The 23334-nt window shown below is 40.1% G+C and overlaps 1 protein-coding gene across 3 annotated transcripts in view; it reads right to left on the minus strand.

The window, feature by feature from the left end:
- Positions 1-23334, minus strand: part of G3BP1 (G3BP stress granule assembly factor 1) — a 34844-nt gene that overhangs the window by 6906 nt on the left and 4604 nt on the right. For 2 of the 3 annotated variants that reach the window (XM_039484881.1, XM_039484879.1), the window contains 6 exons: positions 10081-10194; positions 5581-5662; positions 4575-4748; positions 1367-1457; positions 842-932; positions 230-434 (listed from right to left, as the gene is read on the minus strand). In XM_039484881.1, coding sequence (XP_039340815.1) covers positions 230-434; positions 842-932; positions 1367-1457; positions 4575-4748; positions 5581-5662; positions 10081-10175 — 738 coding nt within the window. In that variant the 5' untranslated portion in view covers positions 10176-10194. Of the gene's footprint in view, positions 1-229; positions 435-841; positions 933-1366; positions 1458-4574; positions 4749-5580; positions 5663-10080; positions 10215-23334 lie in introns of those variants that run through there. The other variant, XM_039484880.1, reaches the window with a different exon arrangement.

Below are 23334 nucleotides of genomic sequence, written 5' to 3' on the forward strand. Positions count from 1 at the left end.
TATTGAGATACCAGCAACCAACTAATTGACCAATCACTTTTCTGTGGATAAGCTCAATTTGAGGCGAAAAGGACAATTCAGGAGCAGGAGAGAGAAGTCTTATGCAAAAGAACTTGGATATCTCTCATCCAGCTACCCCATCTTGCCAGAGCAAAGATGATGGTGTGTTATACAAAATGAAGAAGAGAAAGAAGATGAACACATAGATTAAAGTCACTCATTTCATTACCCTGGAGTCCTCTTGCACCACAGGAGCGGGATCTGCAGGGACTGGAGAAGGACTCTTTTCCACAGTCTCCTCAGGAACAGTTTCCTCCAATACTGGTTCAGATTTTTCTTCCTGCACTTCTGGTTCTGGCTCCTGTTCAGGCTCCGGTTCAGGCTCAGGTTCTGGTTCCACTACTGGCTCCTCCAGCTGTTCCTCCAAGTCATTGCTATTGAAGAACATCACCAATGGAAACAATATCTCTTTTCAATTTGGATAAAGAACAGTATTGAAAGCATGCTTATAACCCAGGTATGCAAAGTACAATGCAATCAAGATGAGCAGCACAGCAAAAAATTCACTTCAGTAGGTATATACTTCCTGGAGGCGTGAGTTACAGGTTATTCTGTAGAACGTCAAAAGTGTTATCAGTTGAAAACAGTTTCTCAGCCTCACAGCTAATAGTGTATCATTTAACAATGTTTATGTTACAGCTTCTGCAGCAGAAGTCAGACTTCTAGAGATAAAATATGTTCATTCCTGACTTCTCTTCACATTTGATTCCAGACCTGGTCCTTAAAGAGATCACACAATGCAAAGTTTGCCATCGCCATATTGAGAGTATAGTCTTTTTACCTTACAGACTGCTCGTAGTAAGCGCCGGGATCATCAACTGTCTCAGGGGTCTGCTGTCTTTCCTCAGGTTCCTCCACCTCCTCCTCAGATTCTAGAGTGGGTTAAGGAAGGAAGAGAACTCAAGTTACACCTATCACACTGTCCAAGCTCAGCAAAGGGATTCTTTAAAAAAAAAAAAAAAACCCACACCATAAATTTTTGGGAAGTTATTTTAATATCACTGCAGGAAGAAGGACCATATCAGCGACTGCAACAGTCTGTATTTCACTAGCCCATGCTGAAGTACCAGCAGTAAAGAAGGGATAGAAAAATAAAATTTTATATATATATATATATATATATATATACACACACACACACACACACACACACACACACACACACGACAATTTGAATTTACTGCAAATATGCCTTCTCATAAGAGAAGAATCTTCTCTGGTCTGAGAATCGAGAGTTGTTTACTATACCCACTAATGCCACAAGCTGGCACCGGTAGAATTCTCCAGGCTCCTGGTACTTACTTACCCTCCGGAGGCTCGGTGTCCGAATCACCAAAAACCTCATCTTGGTAGCGGAAGATGTCGTTATGGACATAAAACTTATTTGCAACAGAACCCTGCAGGCAAGCAGGAATAAGAAGTTGGTTCCGTTATATTCAGTCCCAGAGCAAAACATTACATGATTATGAAGAGTTTACAGCCATAGTGACAGATCCTGGTCACAGCTCTGCCCCTCCTGTGACACTCTGGCTGTGCAGAAGTAGCAACTGTCCCAACAGAGGGAACCTCTGGGTGGCACAAAACCAGCAAAGTTGCTTCTACACTCAGACCCCAAGCACAAGGGACATTCTTGGGCAGGCCATGAGGAGAGAATACTAGCATGTGCTGCACTCCAAAGAATCACCACACTAGGTGATCTAACTTAGAGCAGATTTGTAGTTGAGGTTGCCCTAAGCTATGATAGGACTGGCTTGGCCTCCAGTCAAGCAGAGGATCAAGGGAGGGGAGAGGTTGCTTTGTAACACTTTCCACCCCCTCCCCTTCATGTACTGCACAAAGCAGCTTGGCCAAACCTAGGGATCTGGGCCACGGTGATTAGGGAATATTTGCCATTCTAAGAGGAAAAACTTATAAACTCATCTCCAATATGGAAAATTCAAGTACTAGGTTCATATTTGCTTTGACATATTGAACATTTTAAAAAAGAATAAAGGTTTGACATGCCTGTCAAAATGGAAATACTGTTGCAATCATAACAGCCACTCCACCATAATAGCAAGCACACAGCTGTAGGTGACGGAGAGAACTATGATATAACCCATAAAACTCCGCAGAAAGCAATGAGACACTGTACAGCTTTAAAAATGATTCCTGAAGCAGAAAGGAAAAAATGCTATTCATTCCAAGCAAGCAACTATAGCTTACTTCATTATGGCTGACAGGATCAATAAGGCCAAATTAAAGCCAAACAAAAGGTTAGCAACTGTATCTAGCTGTGGATTTGGAGGCCATCTCAGTAACAACTTGATAACAATAGATCACAATTAGAAACAGACTTATGGGCTTGGAGCTGCTCTACAATAATTCATGAATACTGTAGGTTGACCTGGCAAATCGGGATGTTTACTGTGTTAATGTACAAGGAAAACAAGCAGGAAGGAAACAGAATGGCTCAAGATAAGACACCTGAGGCATTAAGAGACAATGCTAGGATGTAAAAAGCCTAGGAATCAAAGTAAAAAAGATTATAGAAGTTTAAAAGGGGACTCAAAAGCAATATTCCCTCTAATTTTTCCCATGCATGTGAGGAATGAATTGTTATGTGCACCAATATGGAGGTGATGTGTGGTGGGGCTAGGGCCAATGGGTTCAGGGTGCGAGAAGGGGCTCAGAGCTGGGGCATAGGCTCAGGGTGCAGGGAGGTGAGGGGTGCGGGTTCTGGAGTGGGGGGGGTCAAGGATGAGGGGTTTGAGGTGCAGGCTGCCCTGGGGAGGGCAGGAGGAGGTGGGGAGGAAGAAAGCCACCTCTCCCCAGCAGCTCTGGGGCTGGAGGGGAGGGGGCTGCCTCTCCCCATCTGCAGCAGCTCTGGGGCTGGGGCTGCAGGAAAGGTGCCTCTCCCCGCTGCAGCCCTGAGCGCCTGCATGGCTGTGCAGCTTAGAGAGAAGTTAGTTCAAGAAAGGCAGGCAGTTGTTCAGGGAAAGCAAACCTAACCCAGGACCTGCTGGGGTGTCCGAAGAAGATAGGCCTGCCTTCACTACCATGAGAATAAGTATATAGTGAGACATGTATATACCAACCACTTTGCTGCACTTTGTCAGTGTTATTTTCTACTTTTAAGACACGAATGAGTTCTATTTCAAATAGAAAAAGATAGGAAGAAGTTCGTTCCATTCTATACCAAAGATTTAAAGTAGTTAACACATCTGTATCTGGACAGCACATCATAGCTCATGTGTCTGTGACTGGACTTCAGAGAAGAAAAGGTGATCAAATACAGAATAGCCATCTCTTTATGAATACCAAGAGACTGATGAGTAATCTAAATGAAATCCCTGAAAGCATCCTGACTTTACAAATAAGCTTATGTAAGCATTAGCGAATTTATTAATAAGCTCAGAGATGAACTCTTTGCTGAGATGCTGCATAGTAGTAGTTTCCCTAATGGTGCTGCATTTAAGATTTGAAGCATGCCCAATATAAAAAGTTTAATAGATCACAAACACAAAAGTGGGATTTTAGATCAAACTAAGTCCAGTTAGGAAAAGGCTGGAGACATGGAGATTAGGCGCTACCCTTAACTATACAGCCTCTAGAATGCAGAAGTAAAGGCACATGCTCAACATAACAAGACACTTGTAAATAAGACAGGTGGTCTGCAATGCTGCTCATCATTGACATCTCTTTCTGTGCGTTAATCATGACTCAGTGAAGATAACAATTTGTTATGAACTACCAAAGTTGGGGGGAGGGAGGGGAGAAAAGACTGGGAGCTACAGCTTCCAAAATGTAAAATGGAAATTGCCAAGTTAAATATAATGTCACTCAATTACCATCTTTCTTCACTCCCACTTTCAACTGTCACATGATTTTGAAAACTGCTATCTTGAAAGCAACTGCAGCAGGAAGTCAATACTTTATAGCATCAGAAAGCTTGGAATGCAAGTCTTCAAATGTTGGAGACCATTGTTCTCCAACACTAGATGTTGGAGGTATCAGCTGCAAGATACAACTGTTAAGTGGGGATCTGCAATATATTGAGAATACCTACCTAAGCAATATTTTAATGATACTTATTAGCCACAACTCAAAATGTTACATCCCCTCCTGATATTGCTCCAGGTTAGCATAAACAAATTCAAGTAATGTCATTTCTTAAAGCATTTGCAGCACACCACTGTTGGACTCTTGTGCAAGAAACGCTTCCCAGTTGGAATCTTCAGATTCCAGGGCTGAGCTGAATACCTACAGCTATTTTCATAAAGCGGCAAAGAGTTCTGTGGCACCTTATAGACTAACAAACGTATTGGAGCATGAGCTTTCGTGGGTGACATGCAAAGTGGGTATTCACCCACGAAAGCTCATGCTCCAATACGTTTGTTAGTCTATAAGGTGCCACAGAACTCTTTGCCGCTTTTACAGATCCAAACTAGCATGGCTACCCCTCTGATACTTAACTATTTTCATGTCAGTACTAGCACACGGTTAAAGTAACAGCAGAGCTCCATATAGCATACCTCAGGTGCAAGTACAAACGTCTGCATGAACCTGCGCACTGGCTGCATGTTATTGGAGAGTTCTCCCATCACCTGGACTACAACACCATCATTAAGAGTAGCATGGGCATCCACATGACGGATCTTTGTGTGGCAGTCCTTAAAGTTCAGTGACAGCACCTTCTTGTGGATGTCCTGCAAAAGGCAGAGAAGAATCAGTTACCCATTTTCTAAGTTAATTCAGTTTATCAGAGAGGCTTGTATAGTGCAGATCAGTAGGTATAGAGAATATCAAGTACAGTGTGAGGCTTGCTGCCTAGGGTTGCCCTCAAAGCCCTAGAGGGCACAGTCCCAAAAGCCTCTCCCCCTTGGTGTAGTTCTTTATATTTAAAAACTTTCCTCAACACCTTCAGCCTTCACTGTTTTCATCTCTCTAGGTCAGTCTGCTGTTTGGCTTTTTTCCCTTCCCCTTCCAGTTTTGGTGCCACTTGCAAATTTGATCATAAAATGAATTCACATCAAGGCAGCAGGCAGACAGACAACCATGCCATGTGCTTTTTCTTCCGAATTGAGGAAAGAGTCAAAGAGGACACTTGGACTTTGCTTTAGTTTGCAGAGGGTATCGTTGCTTGAATATCAGTAAATGCTTCACCACTGTGACAGCATAGCCCAGAGCACTCTGCTTTAATGTGGTGTTCTTATCAGTATTTTATATCCACCTCCAAATTTCATAGCTGTTGACAGTTTTGGGAACATGTGACAAGTTTGCCTACCAAGCACAAAAGGATGGCAAATTATTGCAAATCAATTTTCAAGTCCCAGAATAGACTTGTCCAAGATGTTCATATTGCACCCAGTAAAACTATGAACACCCCAGAGAGTATGAACACACATATGCTCAGTATCATCTAACAGACAGATCTGCTTGAAACACTAAACAAGCCAGAAGTTCTTAGATCAGAAAAATCATAACTGTAAATATTAAATTCTCTGCAAAAGTATTTCACTCAGTTTTACAGAAGCTTACAGATTGCCCATAGACTGCATCAGCTGGTTTTCCATTGGAATCCAAGCCACCATGGACATAGGAAGAATTCTTTCCATAAAACCTGTAGAAGAGGGAATTTATAGATTAAGCCTTGTTGCATTAAAAATTGAATCAGCAGACAGTATTTTACTATAAAAATACTATATTTGAATTAAGTCTTATTAATGGCACAGTGTCAAGATTGCTCAGTACAAAAATTGTTGTTGTTTTTTAAAATAATGGAGCTATACCCATCTTTTAGAACTGGAAGGGACCTTGAAAGGTTATTGAGTCCAGCCCCCTGCCTTCACTAGCAGGACCAAGTACTGATTTTGCCCCAGATCCCTAAGTGGCCCCCTCAAGGATTGAACTCACAACCCTGGGTTTAGCAGGCCAATGCTCAAACCACTGAGCTATCCCTCCCCACAGTTTGCATGCAATTTCAGTGCATGCAAATCCAAATTCCTATTTGCAAGTATTTGTTCTTCAAAACCAAAATTCTTCAGTTTTCCTACTGCAAGGCACAGAGTTCAGCACAGAAGATAATACGCTCACTGAACAGGCCATCGAGTTTTCTGCTCTTTTAAAAGAATTCAAGGGGTGTCTAAAGTTACCTAGCCAGTTCCAGGTTCTCTGGACAGGTTTTAGGAAGACAGTACTCTGGAATCTGTCATCTTCCCAATGGAGTCAAAGATACTCAAACCACTGGTAGAGGCTCAAGACACCAGTTTTGACATGCAACTGTACTCTGGAAAGTGGCCTCTAGAAACAGTAGTGTTCATGTTTATTGCTTCCGTGATTTCTAGATCAAAAATTTGCTTAGTTAAAAAACTTTTACCCCAATTAACTGCTAACCCTGTAAACTCACCTTAGCATATAAAAGTCAAGTTGAATTATTTCTGGCTTAGACACTTTCAACAAAGAATCGAAGTGGAACTTGGTTCTGTTGACTGCCAATTTTACAGACCTTTCCTGATCATAATTACACTATATTGGTTTTATTACACTCTTAAGAGGAAATAGAATTATCTTAAACAAAAAACTGAACACGACATGCCGACTCCAGTATCACTATTTACCCAAGTAGAGCTCCACTGACCCTAAAGGACACCAGATGACTGCAGAAAGCCTACAAAGACTGTTTTTTAAAATACATTTGCATGCTGACTCTCAACTTCAGCCTAAGGAGTACGTGAGCTGGTTGGAGAAGCTTTAACAAAACCATATTCTGCTGGAACATGCAGTTCCATCAAAATTGAAATCCTTTGTGAAATGTTTTTGATTTTGCCAAAACCTTGTTTTGGAAGAAAAAAGTTCTGACAACACCCATTTCAATGTGTTTGGAATGAAACATTTTGATTTTGTTTTCAAACTACATAAATTTTATCATACACAAGCTTTTTTTTTTTAAAGCAAGTCAAATGAAACAAAAATATTTTAATCAACCCAAAACAATTTCTTCAGATTTTTTTTTTTGGGGAGAGTTTAGAAATTTGTATCTTGAAATCCTTTGCAAAATGAAACTTTCATTCTATACATAGCTCTAGTGGAGACATTTAGTATTTATTTTAAATTTTGACACGCACCACAACTCATCTTTAATTTTCCTTCTAAAGTCAGCAACCTAGTACGCAGGAGCAACATCACAAGAGTGAGAATGCCGTGATTTACGGACAGAATAGTACTATCTTTAGGATAGAGGAGCCACAAAAGAGGCCTGTTTCAGTCAAAAGTACCTTGATACTTCCCAATCAAAGTGCTGCTAAGTGGAATCAGTGCCACAAACTACATTTACACTACAAAACTTTGCCTCTCATTTTCTTTGTACAGTTTGCAAAGGCTATGTCTGAGAAATACAAGTAATACTTCCTAGACACTTCCATGGCTTGACAATCCATTCAGTTAAGTGAAGAGCTTCTCCTGGCAAGTGAAGGACATAGCTGAATTTCTACAGAAATTGATGTTTTTTAAAGACTTAACACTGGTAATTGCAAAATGAACTTCCAAAGTGTAAGCCAATACAATGCAGTCTTATGAGACAGCAGCAAGCCTCACAGCTTCACACTGCTGCCTAGGATAATCAGCAAGACTGTAGGTTAGTTTAACTCCTGCTATTCAGAACTCCATGGACAGCAGAGAAACTGACAGGACCCATGCAAATGTGTCTCTGGTGCTGCTGTTTTGGAAAACTATGAACAGCAGCACAGGTAGGCACTGAAGTATTCAGGGAAGACAGCCAAAAAAACAGTTAAGTAGCAGGAAACACCCCCCTCCACCATTAGAGCCATTAGGAGGTTCTATGATTTAGGGATGTGAAAGAAGAGCTCTTCCTTCTGCCCAAGAGACAGAACCACCAGTATGGTCCACCACAGCTCCCTGATAAGAATCTTATCAGCCTCTTCCAGCAGCTGGGATTGGTGACAGGCTTTGTAGGATCTTGGTGTGTTCCTCTCCCCCAAGCCCAAAGCTCATCTTCCATATCAACCTAGCCCTTTGGCTAGCAGGTGCCATCTGGCAATATTTAGTCAAGTCCTGGTTATAAATTATATTAATAATGATATTTTATTAACCTAGAGACTTGAGAGATACTAATGTGCAAACTACAGGTGAAGCTTCCATTTTATAGCTTCTTCTACCATTTGCTAAAATAGCGGTAGTATTACAGAGCAGAGAATTTTGCCAGCAGCTACAAGTTAGATTAGAATAAAACCCCCGACAATATGCAGTAAACTATGTCTGGACTAAATGAGTGGGTTAGCTGCTCTGCACACTTGTGAACAATTATAAATCATCTTCACTCAATACCTGGTGACATTTATGCATAAAGAGCAGTTTCAGGATTGTGCGAGTTCTTAGCTTATCTAGTATGGCAAAGCATAACCCCAAACAAGCATAAGTCTCCCAGTGAAAGATATATTTATCATCAGGGTGGACCTATTTAAATCAGCAAGCAGGAAACCCTAATTTAAATAATTGATTTTAACCTTATTTAGCATTTGCGCTTGTTATTTTAAAGAGAGGTTAATTTTCACTGGTTGGTATAACCATTAAAAATGTGTTTATTTCCAATCAAATATACCCTTTATACTAAACTTGACCTTTACACATCATGAGTCTTTTTGCTAAAAAAAAGAAGGTTATGGGGTGACTATCACAATTTATAACTAAACTACATGAGAAACGAAAATGTGATTGTCTGCTAAGTTGAAGAGCCTATTATCAAAGGTGTAACAAGATAAAAGGGCTGCAGAGTGAAGCTAGACAAATTCAGGCAAGAAATAAAGCACAGATTTTTATCAGTAAGGGTAATTAGCTACTCGAACAATTTACCAAAGATTGTGGTGGATTCTCCATTACTGGTAATTATCTAGATGGGAGGTTTGTCTAAAAGAAATGCTCTAGTTCAAAGAGGATTTAATTCAGGAAAATTCTATGATTGGCGTTATGCAGGAGGCAAACTAGATGATCACACAGCAGACTGTTCTGGCTTTATAATCTAGGAATATACAGGATAAGCAATATAATTGCTTAAATAAATGTGCATAGATATATGATAACATACATTTTTACTTTGTTAGAAATGCATCATTTGTCAGTTTCTTGTTTACTAGATAATGATTTCCCTGAGAATGTGTCAAACTGTATTTGAATGGAAATTGGAGTTCAGTTAAAGTGTGCAAAATTCAAGACGGCCCTGCTTTGAATAAACTAGTCCAAAAGGAAAATATTCTCTCTGTACCTGTTAGCTAACCTGAAACCCAAAGTAATCAAGACAAAAATTTTTTTCCACACAACAGAAACCAAAAGTAGACATTTTCCTAGATGTAAATACCAGCACTCATTTCATTGTAAAGACTGAAAATATGGATACTTAATGCAGTATGTGACATTGTGACAGTTATAAAGCTTGAGTTGATCTCAAAAGTTAGTTTTTTTCCTCTAATTCGGCATATAATTAGAAATTCCAGAACACTTTAATTCCTTACACTTTTGGGGCAGGTTAATGATATAATGTGCCTTTTAAAAATTAATAGATTAAATTAAGTTCAGGCCTTAACACGTTGAAAATTAAATCGGAAATTATGGCAACAGGTTTATTTTAATTTAAATCTTTTTTAAAAAAATTTATTTTTAACCAACCTTATTATGATATTAAGTCTTACAAATGAGACCTGAATGAGTAAAGAAGCTCCAGACTAAACACCAAACAGAGCAGTTCTCAAAATTTAAGCACTGACAATTAGAAATACCTTAAACAAATAAAAATTGTCTGCTGTAACCTTTACTTTTATCTTCTGTTCTATTTGGTCACAGCTGGGAGTGAATTAATTTAATGTAAGATTAGCATCCACCCAACACAAGTTAATGCATTAAAAAAATCCTATCCAAATCTTGCATCTGGCAAGCCAAAGGAGGACACAGGTTTGTTATAAACTGTAACATAAAAGTATTGTTAAATACATGCAAAGAAAAACAAAGTGAAACATTAAGGCGCATTACCTGTGCAGGTAGTCTGGTGCTTGATTCAGCAGAGTATAATACTGTCTCACAAATTCCCGCCCGACCAGCAGGGGACTTGGCTTCTCCATCACCATTTCTTTGGTCAACTGAAAACTGAAGAACAAAAGCTCCATGAAAATTTAGCTCACTATATTGTTGTACATATTGAGACATAAGACAACATGAAAGTATATAATTACAATGAAAAACAAACACTGACTCTATGATTAGTTTTAACACAATAATGTTATCCACTTAATTCGTTAAGCTGTACTATCAACTTCTTTTTTTTTTTTTTTTAACTGGGGGAAAACAACAGCATGAACGCCATTTGAACAACTGGATTTTTGTCCCATTTCATTTCAACAAGGAAGAGTTTAGTGTCCTAAATTCCCACATACACTGGTAGCAAGCATACAAGTAAGGTTCTTCAAGAGGATTTCCTAAGCGGTTAAGTCATTCACAGCAGATTCAAGCTCTATTTACCTCACCTGACTTCACAAGAGGAAGAAAATAAATAAATAAATAAATGACACTCTAAAGTGAAGCCTATGCTACAGTATTAAGACCATTTTAAAAAGGTCAGTCCAACCCATTTTTGTCAACAGCACAAAACTCCTACAGGACTCTAATGCAGTTCTAAACCATCTCAAATTTAACAGACATACTGGACTGTATTAAGGTAGCCTAACGAACAAAAGTAAACTCCTTCCTTACCACCCATTTTCTCCCACTTATCTGTTGGATTTAGCTGACACATGATCAGCTAAGTCAAATGAGTTACAGCGTACCCAGCCTATGACATAAAAGGTAAATAGACTGTCTATTTAATCCGACTGGATCAATAATTATAAAAAGAAAATCTTTGCTGCTACAAGATTCACAAAACATCCAGCTTCTAAATCTTAATGTCTAGGTCAGTCCAAAAAAGGAATCTAAGAATACGTGGTCCCTATGTGCTTTCCCTCAATTATTCACATAAAATCGGTGCAGATTATACATCAATGCCAGAGTTTTCTTGCTACCAGTACTGGAGTTCAAGCTGGGCAATTGTTGCTTCATACATCACCATTACAGAGATGGGTACTAGGATCGGCACTTGGTTGACAGTTTTGTTGTTGATGTAAGGCAGAATACATGACAGCTGGCTCTCCTGCCGCTATACTGGCTCTGCAGTGCTGGCAGTAATAAAAAGCTAGCAAAAGTTTGTAGTAAACTGAACAGATGTTACCCAAAAGGCATAAGACAGACACTTCCCCCAATGTTCGACACCCTAATCCCTTCTTCCTGCTGCCAATCAGGGTTTTAGAAATGTGCCATACCTGCCCCACAACCCCATCACTCAACCTGAGCCTCACAACCAAGTAGGTCAACAGTGAATTTTAGACTGGTTTCATTCTTTTCAATTTGTGCTACTAAAAATAGCTTCAGGACTGGAATCTGGTCTCCTCCAACAACCTCCTAGGGAATTTCTCCAGCACAACAGCAGCAGCCCTATTCTGCCCGCTGGCATAATGCTACCGTGGAGGTATACAGAGAGAGAGAGAAAATAGCCTTTCTGAATATTCTATGATGCATAGCAGCCTGTAGATGGTCAGGCAAGGCTGCCCTAAGTCAGAACAGCCTCTGGAGGCTGCAGTAGCCCAGAATTGGAGTGGTACATAGCTACCTTTGCCCTCTCTTACCTGGGCTACATGTTTTGTGCCGCACCTCTGAATAAGTACAGCACAGCACCTCAATCTTAGGCTGTGTCTACACTGCCACTTTCAGCGCTAAAACTTTAGTTGTTCAGGGGTGTGAAACACACACACACACACACTTATTGCCAGGAGCCATGCTCCCGGCAATAAAGTTATCACATCTCGTTCGGGGTGGTTATTTTTTATTGCTGGGAGAGCTCTCCCGCACCGATAAAGCGGGACTAACACAGGCAGTGTGGACACACTCTTAGTTTTGTTATTTTAAAGTGACAACCAATTGGAGTCCATCATAAACCAATTCATCAGAAATATTCTGAAAGCGAAAGTCAATAGCTTCGGTGTTTGACTTTAAGGACATGTGCATCCTAAAAACTCCTTGAGTCACATGTTTGATAAAAGCTATGCGCAAGGAAGCAAGTCGTTCAAAGATGAAGAAAACTACAAACACAGACATACAAAATTTAACTATTAAGGGATGATAATGGTCCTATTCTCAGTAGGACGAGTCGTTATCAAGATGCCCTGATATTAGCCAAGCTTAAGTTTTGCACAAGACTGAGGGGGGGAGAAACAGCAAGAGATGGTCTCGAGAGACAATTTTAACGAACAGTCCTGAATAGAAGTCACTTGACTCAAAAACAATAATCAAAATCAAAGCCAAGCCTACAGAGTTTTCACATATATAAAGTATTGCTCTTGCCTTTAATTGTATATGCCGTCTCATTCTGGGCCAAAGTCTCAGCTCTGCTCTGGCAGCCCAATGGGGATGGAAAGCCAGCTGGGTACTCCCCATATGTAGAATATCCAGGGAAATCAAGCTAATATAGCTGGCTCTGACACTGCTCCTGAACTTTTCTTCCCTTTCCCCTGCATACAGGGGCATCCAGAAGCCAAGTGCACCCTTGAGTCAGCAGAACTGACCCAAATTACCTTCAGGATTCAGGAGTGGAAAAAAAAAAAAATTACTGATCTCCCCTGCCTAGATGCACTATGTCCTGTTCCAGCATACCTGAGGATCCAGTCCTATGCTGCCAGAGAAGAGTGTTTTTGCCCAAATTATAGGCAAGAAGCCCCATCAAGCTTACAACATGTAGCAGTCTAATGGTCTGTAACTTAGATAACACCAGAACAATTTAAGTAAGAGACAAATATTGATGGTTTCCAGTATGCACATAGGCATGCAGAGGAAATTATCGCCACAGTGGAGGATATAGCAAATACACAAACAGTAATTTCAAACTCCAAAAAGAAAAACAGGGAAGTCCTGAATATCACAAATCCCTAAGTCTACCTTATCAGATTCTTTATACATTTCAGCTTTGTTCATCTGATAGCCCACAAGCTGCCTCCTTCTCTACAGTAACCAAACCATGCAGATGAGGTTTATTCTCTGTTTGGTAGGACTTATGAATAATACATTTAAGTATCATGGTAGCACCCAAAAACTCAGTTGTGACCAAGATGTTACTGGGCTGGGTACTATGAAAATGTAGGCGACAATTCCTGCCCTGGAAGACAGTCAAAAAGACACAAAACAGACAAAGGTTAGGGAACAGGGATACAACATACCAGCAAACTAATATGGTGACACTTGATACAGCTGTGCAAGTTACACATTTCGTTATTTAAATTGGAGTGGAGAAGGGTGAACAATGACAAGGATTGAAGCAGCATGAGGAAGTCGGAAAAAGGAAAGTGGGGGAACAGTCATGCTAGCTATGACCTGCAGCGAGGATTTTGTAGACCACCACATCTGAGATGAACGTTAAGGAATTGGAGGATAAGAGAATGGCTGAACAGATCGTATCAGGAGTTTTGCCTACATAGGCAGTGGTGTGGGAGAGACTGCAAAAGTGTTTAAAGTGACAGCCTTACTGATGGGCAAAGGCTGGAAACTTTTAGACTGAAGGAGGAGCATGGCTCAACACTGTGGTGTTACTAGATCAGCTAGGTAAAGTAGAGTTAAGTTGTGAAGGGCTATTTAAAGATGACCTACAGAGGATTAAAAGATTTATGCTCTCTTCCCCCACCCCCAAACATATATAAAGAGGTCTAATTTGTGACTTAAGAAACGTGTTCGTGTTTTACCTTAGCAATATCAGGAATGCCAAATCCCATGCCCCGGAGGATACATATTTGTGAGCTCCTGCTCCTTTTGTTGAAAAGGCTGGTGTATAAACCCTTGGAAACAACAACAAAAAAAACCACACATCCTTTCTTCAAGGTCCTACAGGTAATGGTATTAAACTCAAATTGGTATTTCTCTCAAAGTTGACTGAATAGCTTTCAGTCTCTTGATATAAATTTCAAGAGTTCTGCAAGGCACCAAAGACCAAGGGAGCCGCACATATCTGGCCCACAAGACACACACAGATTCTGTAGACTCAGCTTTCATTTTAAAAAAAAAAGTTTCTAACCATGATGTTTATGCAAAAACATGTGAAACATATGTATAGATCCAGCTCCCCATCCACTATTAATTTAATTGGGATTTTGAATTTTCACCTAATGAAATTAAGTACCCAAGCATAACACTGCAAATAACCTCAAACTATTAAAGAAAGGGGGGGCGGGGGAATGTATTAAATTGGCAGAACTACAAATGATGAAAAATAGGAGTAAAGTCCTATCCAATACTCACTTTAAGAAAAGAGGCAAGATTTAGTTACTACACAGATCACACAGTGATGCTGTAATAAACTCATGAATGATTGGATTTTCTCATACCCATATCATTGTTTACATTTGTAAATGAGCTGGATACCATGTTAGTAGATGACATAATACTTGCTTGTTTGCCTATAAGCCTGTTTTTGTAGCACACAAAAGATTTCGGAATACTCACATATAGGGGGGGCCTGATCTAACTCCCAGTGACCCAATAGCAGACTTTTCACTCACTTCAGTGGAAGCTGAATCAGACACACAAAGATAACCATTTTCTATTGCTTTCAGAATGGAAGTCCAAATTGGTACACTTGTTTCACAGCACTGTCATGACCTACTATCACAGAATTCGACACAGTCCCAAATCCAACAGAACATACTGTACAAAAAACCACCGTTTTATCAGAATCCTTCCCCCTTTGATTTGTATCTTTTTCCTTTCATAGATGAATGTTTCCTAGCTAAATTCAGCCACTAGGGTTCACATTACTTTGCATGCTGCTGTGTTAAATTGTGCCACTACTATACTGAAGACAGAGTTCCACCTCTGCTAATCAAAGATGGATTTTATCATACAAATACCAGACTAAATTAGCACAGGGCAATTCTAATTCAATACTTGCTACTTAGTTCTGATATACACTTTTCATTTACTGCTGACTTGTACATGCATAGAGTAATAAAAGGGAATCCAACTCTTATTAAGCAGATTTTTTTTAAAAAAGTGAAAAAACCAACAGGATCTAATCAGTGGACAGCAATCTGTTTTTACTTCAGTTGCACCTGCTGCTTTTCTACCAGCAACCATCTGCTCATGTTCTCCAGCCAACAACCTGAACAATATAAACCTCATCTCTCCAGAAAGAATAATTGCTCCACACCACTCAAGAATATATTGCTATCATTATCCTATGGTCAAGGAACAGGATAATGTAAATGTGTATTTTATACTGTCCACACCACAGTAGTATCTGAGTGCCTGAGTTATCACACACCTATCTTTTTGGCAGTGGTGATGAGGGAGAGGGCCTTAAGAGAAGAGCTGGAGACCAAATGATTTCCTAATATTCAGTCACCTTACTCCCAGTGTAAGGAATAACTTATTAGGTTACTCTACTCCAACATAAAACCAACAGGTTAACTACATTCTGTATACTGCTACAGAAATTTAAATCCTAGCCATTTATTAAAGCAAGAGATTAAATTTAGACAAATACCTCAGCTAAACCAGTCTTCACTTGGTTGGTGGAATTTTCCACCATCTGTTATAAGCTACAACTTTGCAGAAAAATCAGTGCTAGTCACTGAGTTTCCAAAGTAGTTATGTAAATTAAAAACTGATTTATGCATACAGTGCATTCAACAAATTAAGATTTAGAGTCACAACTCATTACCATATCTGGACTGTGATAGATAGGTGTTCTTTCAGCTTAGTTTGCTTTAGAAAATGCTAATCAATTTTAGCTCATTCACCCAAATTACTATATAATCAAAATAAACTAACCTGTGGTTTTCAATAACACAAGGCTGAAGTTATAAAATTCAACTGAGTCCTAGTTGTGTCACATTTCCTCCAGATATCCTTATCTCCTGTGCTCTATATGCAGAGTTCAGGTTCACAGTGAGGCCAGCTAGTGATCACTAAAGCCATTTAATCTGTCATAATGATCCCAGAGGGATAGATTCAACTGACATTTTAAATCAAAATTATTCCAGATATCCCTTTTGAGGAGACTGCTGTTGTGTTTAAGTACTACCAAGTGTTCTTTACACAGCTGAATTCAAAACAAAGAGGGGAAGAAATGGTTTCTAGAAACCTCAGGACCAGGCTACAGTCTTTCTGAATAGCCTACCTTCACAGCCCCTTGTACCTTTATCTTCCACCTAACTCATCACTATATCTTTTTGCCAACATTTCAACCTAAAAGAAAATATCTATCAAAATACCAAATCACTTCAAAGCATTAGTTTCTTTTGATGGGAAGATTTTGCAGCATAATGAAGTGAATAATCCTGCAGCAGTCTGATTCCCAATCTTCTATTGTTACTATATTTAAAAATAAGTACTCATCTGATATTTCTGTTACATCAATCCAATTTTTATGACTTGTTGTAAATTTACAGAGTTCTGAGGAAAGCTGTCCCAAGCCTTTGTAACCATAAGGCAAGTGTGTGCAAGGATTCTCACCACTGTCACGCCACTTAAGTGACACCCACAACAGCCTTGAAAAGATACAACACATTTTTAGTTTTTTCACCTCCATAATCTTATCTAGTTATAGAAGGGACATTCTGGCACCATGCACTCAATAGGTTCTCCATGTGAGGAATTTTGCAAAGTTCAGGGTATGACTATAGTTACTATATTCCCTAGCTCTATATTCCCTAGCTCTTGACTGGTAGTTCCTTAACCTCTATCAATTGCTACTTTTTGAAAGCTGAAGCTTAGAAAAACCTGCACAGTAACAGATTTAAAGAAGTTGTATACATCTTATTCCATACTTGAAAAATACAGGATATTGGATATTTAAGATATAGTCATTAGTAATCACAATTGCTGTAATGAAGTGCCATTTTCCGATTTTTCCAGGTTGCTTAGTAACAGGTGAGAATGACCTGCTCATGTGAGAATGGCACAGTATAAACAGTGATTTGTCAATATGACTGTAGAATAGCCTACACTAGAATCACAGTCAACGTGAGTCCGCCATGGGACGAATGAAAAAGAGCAAACACAGTAAAGAAAATCCCCACCTCCCCCGAAAATGGACTAAACAAAAATATAGATAACTATTAATGAAAGCATAAATATTCCATTCTGTTAGCTTCTGCTCCCAAAATCTTTTAGATGGATCCATTCGGCTTTGTTCGCTCAAATGGGGGGGGGGGGGGGAGAGAAACAGCAAGTGGGTACCTGTGGAAAACGATAGTGTTATGAACACTACAGATCAGATAGACAACATGGTACAAGCAGGATAAACATGCATCTCTAAGTGAAATCCAGAGCGCTGGTCTCCTAGCTGGTGAAGCATATCATTAGGACAGCTTGTTCTGAAGTAGAATAAGTAATGTGAACTTTTCAAGGAAATGCATATTTAAACACTAAAAAGGTAACAAATACTGAGCTACAAGAGATCAGAAAGAATGGGTAGGCCACTAAACTCACCCTCAACTACCTGGGGAAAGAGGCTATTAAAAGAACAGTTTTCGTTGACAAGCAAGACTGCAAGCACCGGTAGGGGCCAGCACCCCATGAAGTTCAGGTACAGAAATTTTGATGCATCAGTAACATGGGCAATTAATGTTGACGTTCTGTCTTCCATGAGTTGGGGAATAACTACAGTAGAACCTCAGAGTCACAAACACCTTGAGAATGGAAGTTGTTTGAAACTCTGAAGTGTTCATAACTCTGAACAAAATGTTGTGGTGGTTCTTTCAAAAGTTTACAACTGAACATTGACTCAATACAGCTTTGAAACTTTACTATGCAGAAAAATTCTGCTTTCTTTTTTTGTTTTAGTAGTTCACGTTTAATACAGTACTGTATTTGGTTTTGGTCTCTGCTGTTGCCGAATTGTGTACTTCTGGTTCCAAATGAGGTGTGTGGTTGCCTGGTCAGTTCATAACTCTGGTGTTCTACTGTACTTAAAAAGATAAAGGGAGCCTTTAAAAATAAATAAATAAGTGAACCATTTAGGTATTAAATTTCAAAAGCCAAGAACCCTAAATGAAAAAGAAAGTCTTTATATGAAGGCAGATGGAAAGCAGAAAGCATTATAGGAAGTTACCTGTTTATAGACAATAGCACTGTTTTGTACTTTTGACTGTATGGGAGAGTGAGAGAAAGTCTTACACGCTGGCCTTCCAAGCATAGTTAGTTTACAGTAAAGCCAACAGACTGCAGCAGCTGAATGGGCACAAACTGCTCTATCGCCTCTACAGATACAATAAATCAAAAACCTCATCTCTTTGGAAGTAGGTGCACAAAGCTAAGTGCTGGAATGTCTGACGCAAGGTCTTTTATCCATGAATAATGGAATTTGTAATGAGTTACAGTGACTGGTATTTTAACTGTTACATTACCTTCTCCTGTGAAATATTACTAATGCAACCTATAAGTGACTGCCCACTGAAAAACAGCAGTAAGTGAACCTCAGTCAACCCAGCACAGAGTAATTAAAAAGTGTACAGTGAATACCAGGGGTTGGCAACCTTTCAGAAGTGGTGTGCCGAGTCTTCATTTATTCACTCTAATTTAAGGTTTCGCGTGCCACTAATACATTTGAACGTTTTTAGAAGGTCTCTTTCTATAAGCCTATAATATATAACTAAACTATTGTTGAATGTAAAGTAAATAAGGTTTTTAAAATTTTTAAGAAGCTTCATTTAAAAATTAAATTAAAATGCAGAGCCCCCCGGACTGGTGGCCAGGACCCGGGCAGTATGAATGCCACTAAAAATCAGCTTGCATGCCGCCTTTGGCACACATGCCATAGTATACACCAGGGGTAGGCAGCCTAATACAATTAAGTGGATTATGATTACTAAAGGACATTTTAATTCAAAATGTACCTGTACCTAACAAAAAGTTGACCTGGATCATCAGCACACTCACTCATTTCAGCCAGCCATGCACTAGGTCTGCAATAAACTCTAGTCACTGTTGTAGAAGGGAGGCCACATAACTTATAGAAGGGTGGCAGCACAGCCTAGCGGACAGAGCAACTGACTGGCATTCAGGAGATTTGAGTTCTATTCCAGGCTTTGACACTGACTGCTAGCTGATCCTGGCCAAATCTTCTCTGCTCCTGTTTCCCCATCTGTAAATTGGGGATAACAACTTATCTCCTTTGTAGAGAGCATTGAAAATCTGATGAAAAACATTATATATGAGTGACGTACTATAGCAGCTGGGGGCCAGGGGGTCTGAACCAGAGGCATGATTCCTGGTTGAAATAATATAGCCAAACCATCATGACAAGAAAACATCTAAATTTTTTTAAAGCATCCTTGAAAAATCCACTTTGTACCACATAGAAAAAAAACGTTTTTTTTAGAGGGATACAATTTTTTTGCTCAATGACATGCTAAAAAGCTCACATCTAAAAAACATGCAAAACAGCTCAAAATTAAGTTTAAAGTTAGCACTGCCCAGACCAATATTTAGAAAAATATACACCTCTACCCCGATATAACATGAATTCGGATATAGCGCAGTAAAGCAGCGCTCCGGGGGACAGGGCTACGCAGATCAAAGCAAGTTCGATATAACACTGTTTCACCTATAATGCAGTAAGACTTTTTGGCTCCCGAGGACAGCATTATATCGGGGTACAGGTGTGTGTCACTTATATATATATATATATATACACACACACACACACACACACACACACCCCACCACCACTTGCCAATGGCAGAGGGGAAACCTTTCCAGACAGGCCTCTACACAATACTAATAAATAAGCCACAAACTTACTAAATGACTTGTATTCGGCAGAAGTTACATTTCTAGTCTCATTGTTAATAATAAACCCTTCCAAAGGCAACCAAGAATAAATAGATGCAGCATTGTCTGCCAGTTTGTAGACAAAATCCAGTGCCTCTGCTGCTGTTCAGTTTTGCCAAGCAGCAAGACCTAAACTAACTAGTGTTTTTCATTGCTGCTATTTAGAATCAGAGCAGTAGTGGATCAAGAATGTTAATTTCATGCTATAGAGGCAGGCACAGGAGGATTTCATAAGAGAAGAAACCCCAGAATATGAAGGATAAGAGAGTAGGAGACCTGCTCCCCTCAGAGAAAACAAGAAGCTCTTGGCAGGGAAGAAATTAAACAGACCCCCCAAAAAAAAAATTCTTACCCTACCTGCAGCTAGGGGCATAGGAGGGTGCAGCTTTCACTCTATCACCACATCTACTAGCTAAAGGCAGACATTAAAGACATAGTCCAACATAAGTAGGGCTCAGTGAGAGAAGCTTGGGAGAAATCCCAACTCTCTCCCATTATCAGCAGCTGAGGATAGCAGGGCTCAAGGTTTCTCATTAAGATGTTGCCCTTGGACCCCACTGACTGAGCTTCCTCATGACATTTCATAACGTTCTCTGCCTAATAGGCACCTAGTAAGTTTTTCATATCCTGGCCCAACCACCACATTGCTAGACAGTGCTGCTGGAGATACCAGTGGCACTGGGGGTTATAATATTTCAGTGAAAGAACAAGGACTAACCTACACAGAGTTCTTCACTTTTTCAGAGCAATATACAATAGGTTGGAAGCTATCTTCCCTATACTGCTGGAGTCAACAAGAAGCATCAGTCAGCAGGTGAACACAAGAACCAGTCTCAAAAGAGGACTAATCTATTTAGTATTATTTTCACCAGAAGGTAATACGTTTTAAAATTTACCCTTGCAGATCTGGATACAAGGGGGTCAAATAAAGGGTCACCATGAGAGTTAAAAATTGAGTGCCTGGGATAGAGAAGATGGTTTTGGTTTTACTTACATTCTAGACAAAAAAAATTCAGACCCAATTTATTTCACCATTTGTTTTTGTGGTGCTGGAATCCTGCACCACAGCATAATGCATAATTTGCACAGAATTAATGTTTCCTGCAGCATTTTACTCTTCCCCCAGTACTCCTGCCTGGCAGCAGGAGCCCCATTATTCTGTGTTATTTTGATATATATATTTTATATATATATATATATATATATATATATATATATATATATATATATATATATATATATAAATAAATGTAGAATTTTAAAATACTGTATGCAGAATTTTTAGGCAAATTCTCCCAGGAGTACTTTTTATCCAAAATGAGATGTACCATGGACTAAGCAGTTTCACTTTCAGGTTCTCCTGCTACTAGCACAAGGTTGTACCACATGTTGCAAACACTACTGGGTATTGTTTGTTTTTACTGGCACATCTGCCTGTAAACTAGACATGAAAGCAGATCTCCAACCCTACTTGCCTTCTAAATGCACAGAAAGAGGAAAAGCTTCAGAAAATTCATAGAAATTTCAACTATCATTAGGTTTTGTAAATCCTAGGACACAATGCTTCCCACCCCCAAAATGCTGGTCCTAGTTCAAGCATAAGAAACTTCTGATCTGTGGTACTGGACCAGTGCCTGCAGAAGTTTACTGATCCTAAACCCATTTGTATTGATTTTCTAGTGCAGGGGTGGGTAAACTAAAGCTTACTTAAAGTAAACTTGCAGTTTAATATGACAGTCAGGTGTAATATCTGGGTGGGGAAATTGCATGCAGGGCCATAAATGTAGGGCTGGGGTGCAGGAGGGGGTTCAGTGTACAGGAAGGGGCTCAGGAGGGGTTCAGAGGGGGCTCAGGGAAGGGGGTTAGGGATGGAGGCTCCAACCCAGCACCGCTTACCTCGAGCGGCCCCAGGGTGGTAGCAGCACGCAGCAGGGCTAAGGCAGGCTCCCTGTCTGCCCTGGCCCCGTGCCAAATCCCAGGAGTGGCCAGCATGTCCAGCAGTGGCTCCTGAGGGATGGGGCGGGGAGCTCCACCACATGCTACCTTCACCTGCTGCTACCACCCCAAAGCTCCCATTGACTGCGGATGCCCGTTCCCAGCCAATGGGAGCCGCGAGGGCCAGTGCCTGCAGGTGAGGGCAGCGCACTGAGCCCTCTGCCTCCAGGGGCCACAGGGACATGGTGCCAGCTGCGTCCAGGAATGGCGCAGGGCCAGGGCAGGGGCGCTGTGCCATGGGGCTGGCAATCCCACAGGCTGAACTGAAAGCCCTGACGGGCCAGATTCAGCACGCGGGCCATAGTTTGCCTCCCCTGCTCTAGTGTTTCTAGTCCTGACATTTTACAAGATATTTGAGCCTAGAAGCATGAGGTATCCGTTTATTAAGACAGTCAATATTTTCTGTGTACCATGTGCTAATTTAAGTACTTCAATTTTTCTATAAGTCAGCTATTTTCAGTATTTGTACCTTTTCTGCAGTTCCCTCAACCAACCAAAGTGAGAGTGGCTATTGCTATGTTATTGCCATAATAACCAGTTGTTGACAGTTAAGGGCAGCTTCAATGGCCCAATGAAGAGAAGAAAAATCATTCATCATTAGGTCCACAATTTTTCCATCTGGATTCATTGGGCCACTGCAGCTTCTTCTAAATATAGACACAGGTCTTATTTCAGTCCTGTTTTATTGCTAACACAAGTAACCCCTCAGATTTCACTTTAAGAGGGAACTAAGTAACAATACAAATGTTAGAGTTAAGTATGAATGCTATGAGAGACTGATAAAATTAGCATTGGAGAAGCATATGGAAAAATGGTTTTAGTATGTTATGCAACATGCACACTTTAAAAGAGCAGGTTATCCTGACCATCTTGCTCTTGTCCTCACTTCAATGCTGGCATTACTTTAGACATGAGAAAAATGTTTTTGCCATCTGAAAACAGGATTCCAGAAGTTTTGAAACGGGTGTGTGACAGTCTGTACTCCATATTCACCCCTTTTACAAGATTATGATCAATTTTGTGCAGGATGTTTCTTGTGAGATCATTTGAGAATGATCATTGCTGTCCTGGTAGGATGTGTACGGCAGCATTGCATGTAGTGTCGTGGAATTCTACTGTGTGATGTTGCTGGGACATGTTCCAGGTCTGTAGAGCAGTCATGGGCCAGCTCCACAGAGATGGGGTGGCTGACACCTCAGTCAGGTGTCAAATGGAGTCTGGTGGACCATCGCATGGTTGAGTGGCTGTTGTTGGCAGGAAAGAAGGTGTAAGGGGGGAGGGAGAAGAGAGAGAAATCTACATTTTGACAAAAACAGATTGGGGCTCTCAACACAGACTGTCTCCTGGACCTCAGCTTAAGATTATTCTTGAAGAGAAAGAACT

This window comes from Mauremys reevesii, linkage group 8 (genome assembly GCF_016161935.1).
Source record: "Mauremys reevesii isolate NIE-2019 linkage group 8, ASM1616193v1, whole genome shotgun sequence".
Taxonomy (NCBI): Eukaryota; Metazoa; Chordata; order Testudines; family Geoemydidae; genus Mauremys; species Mauremys reevesii.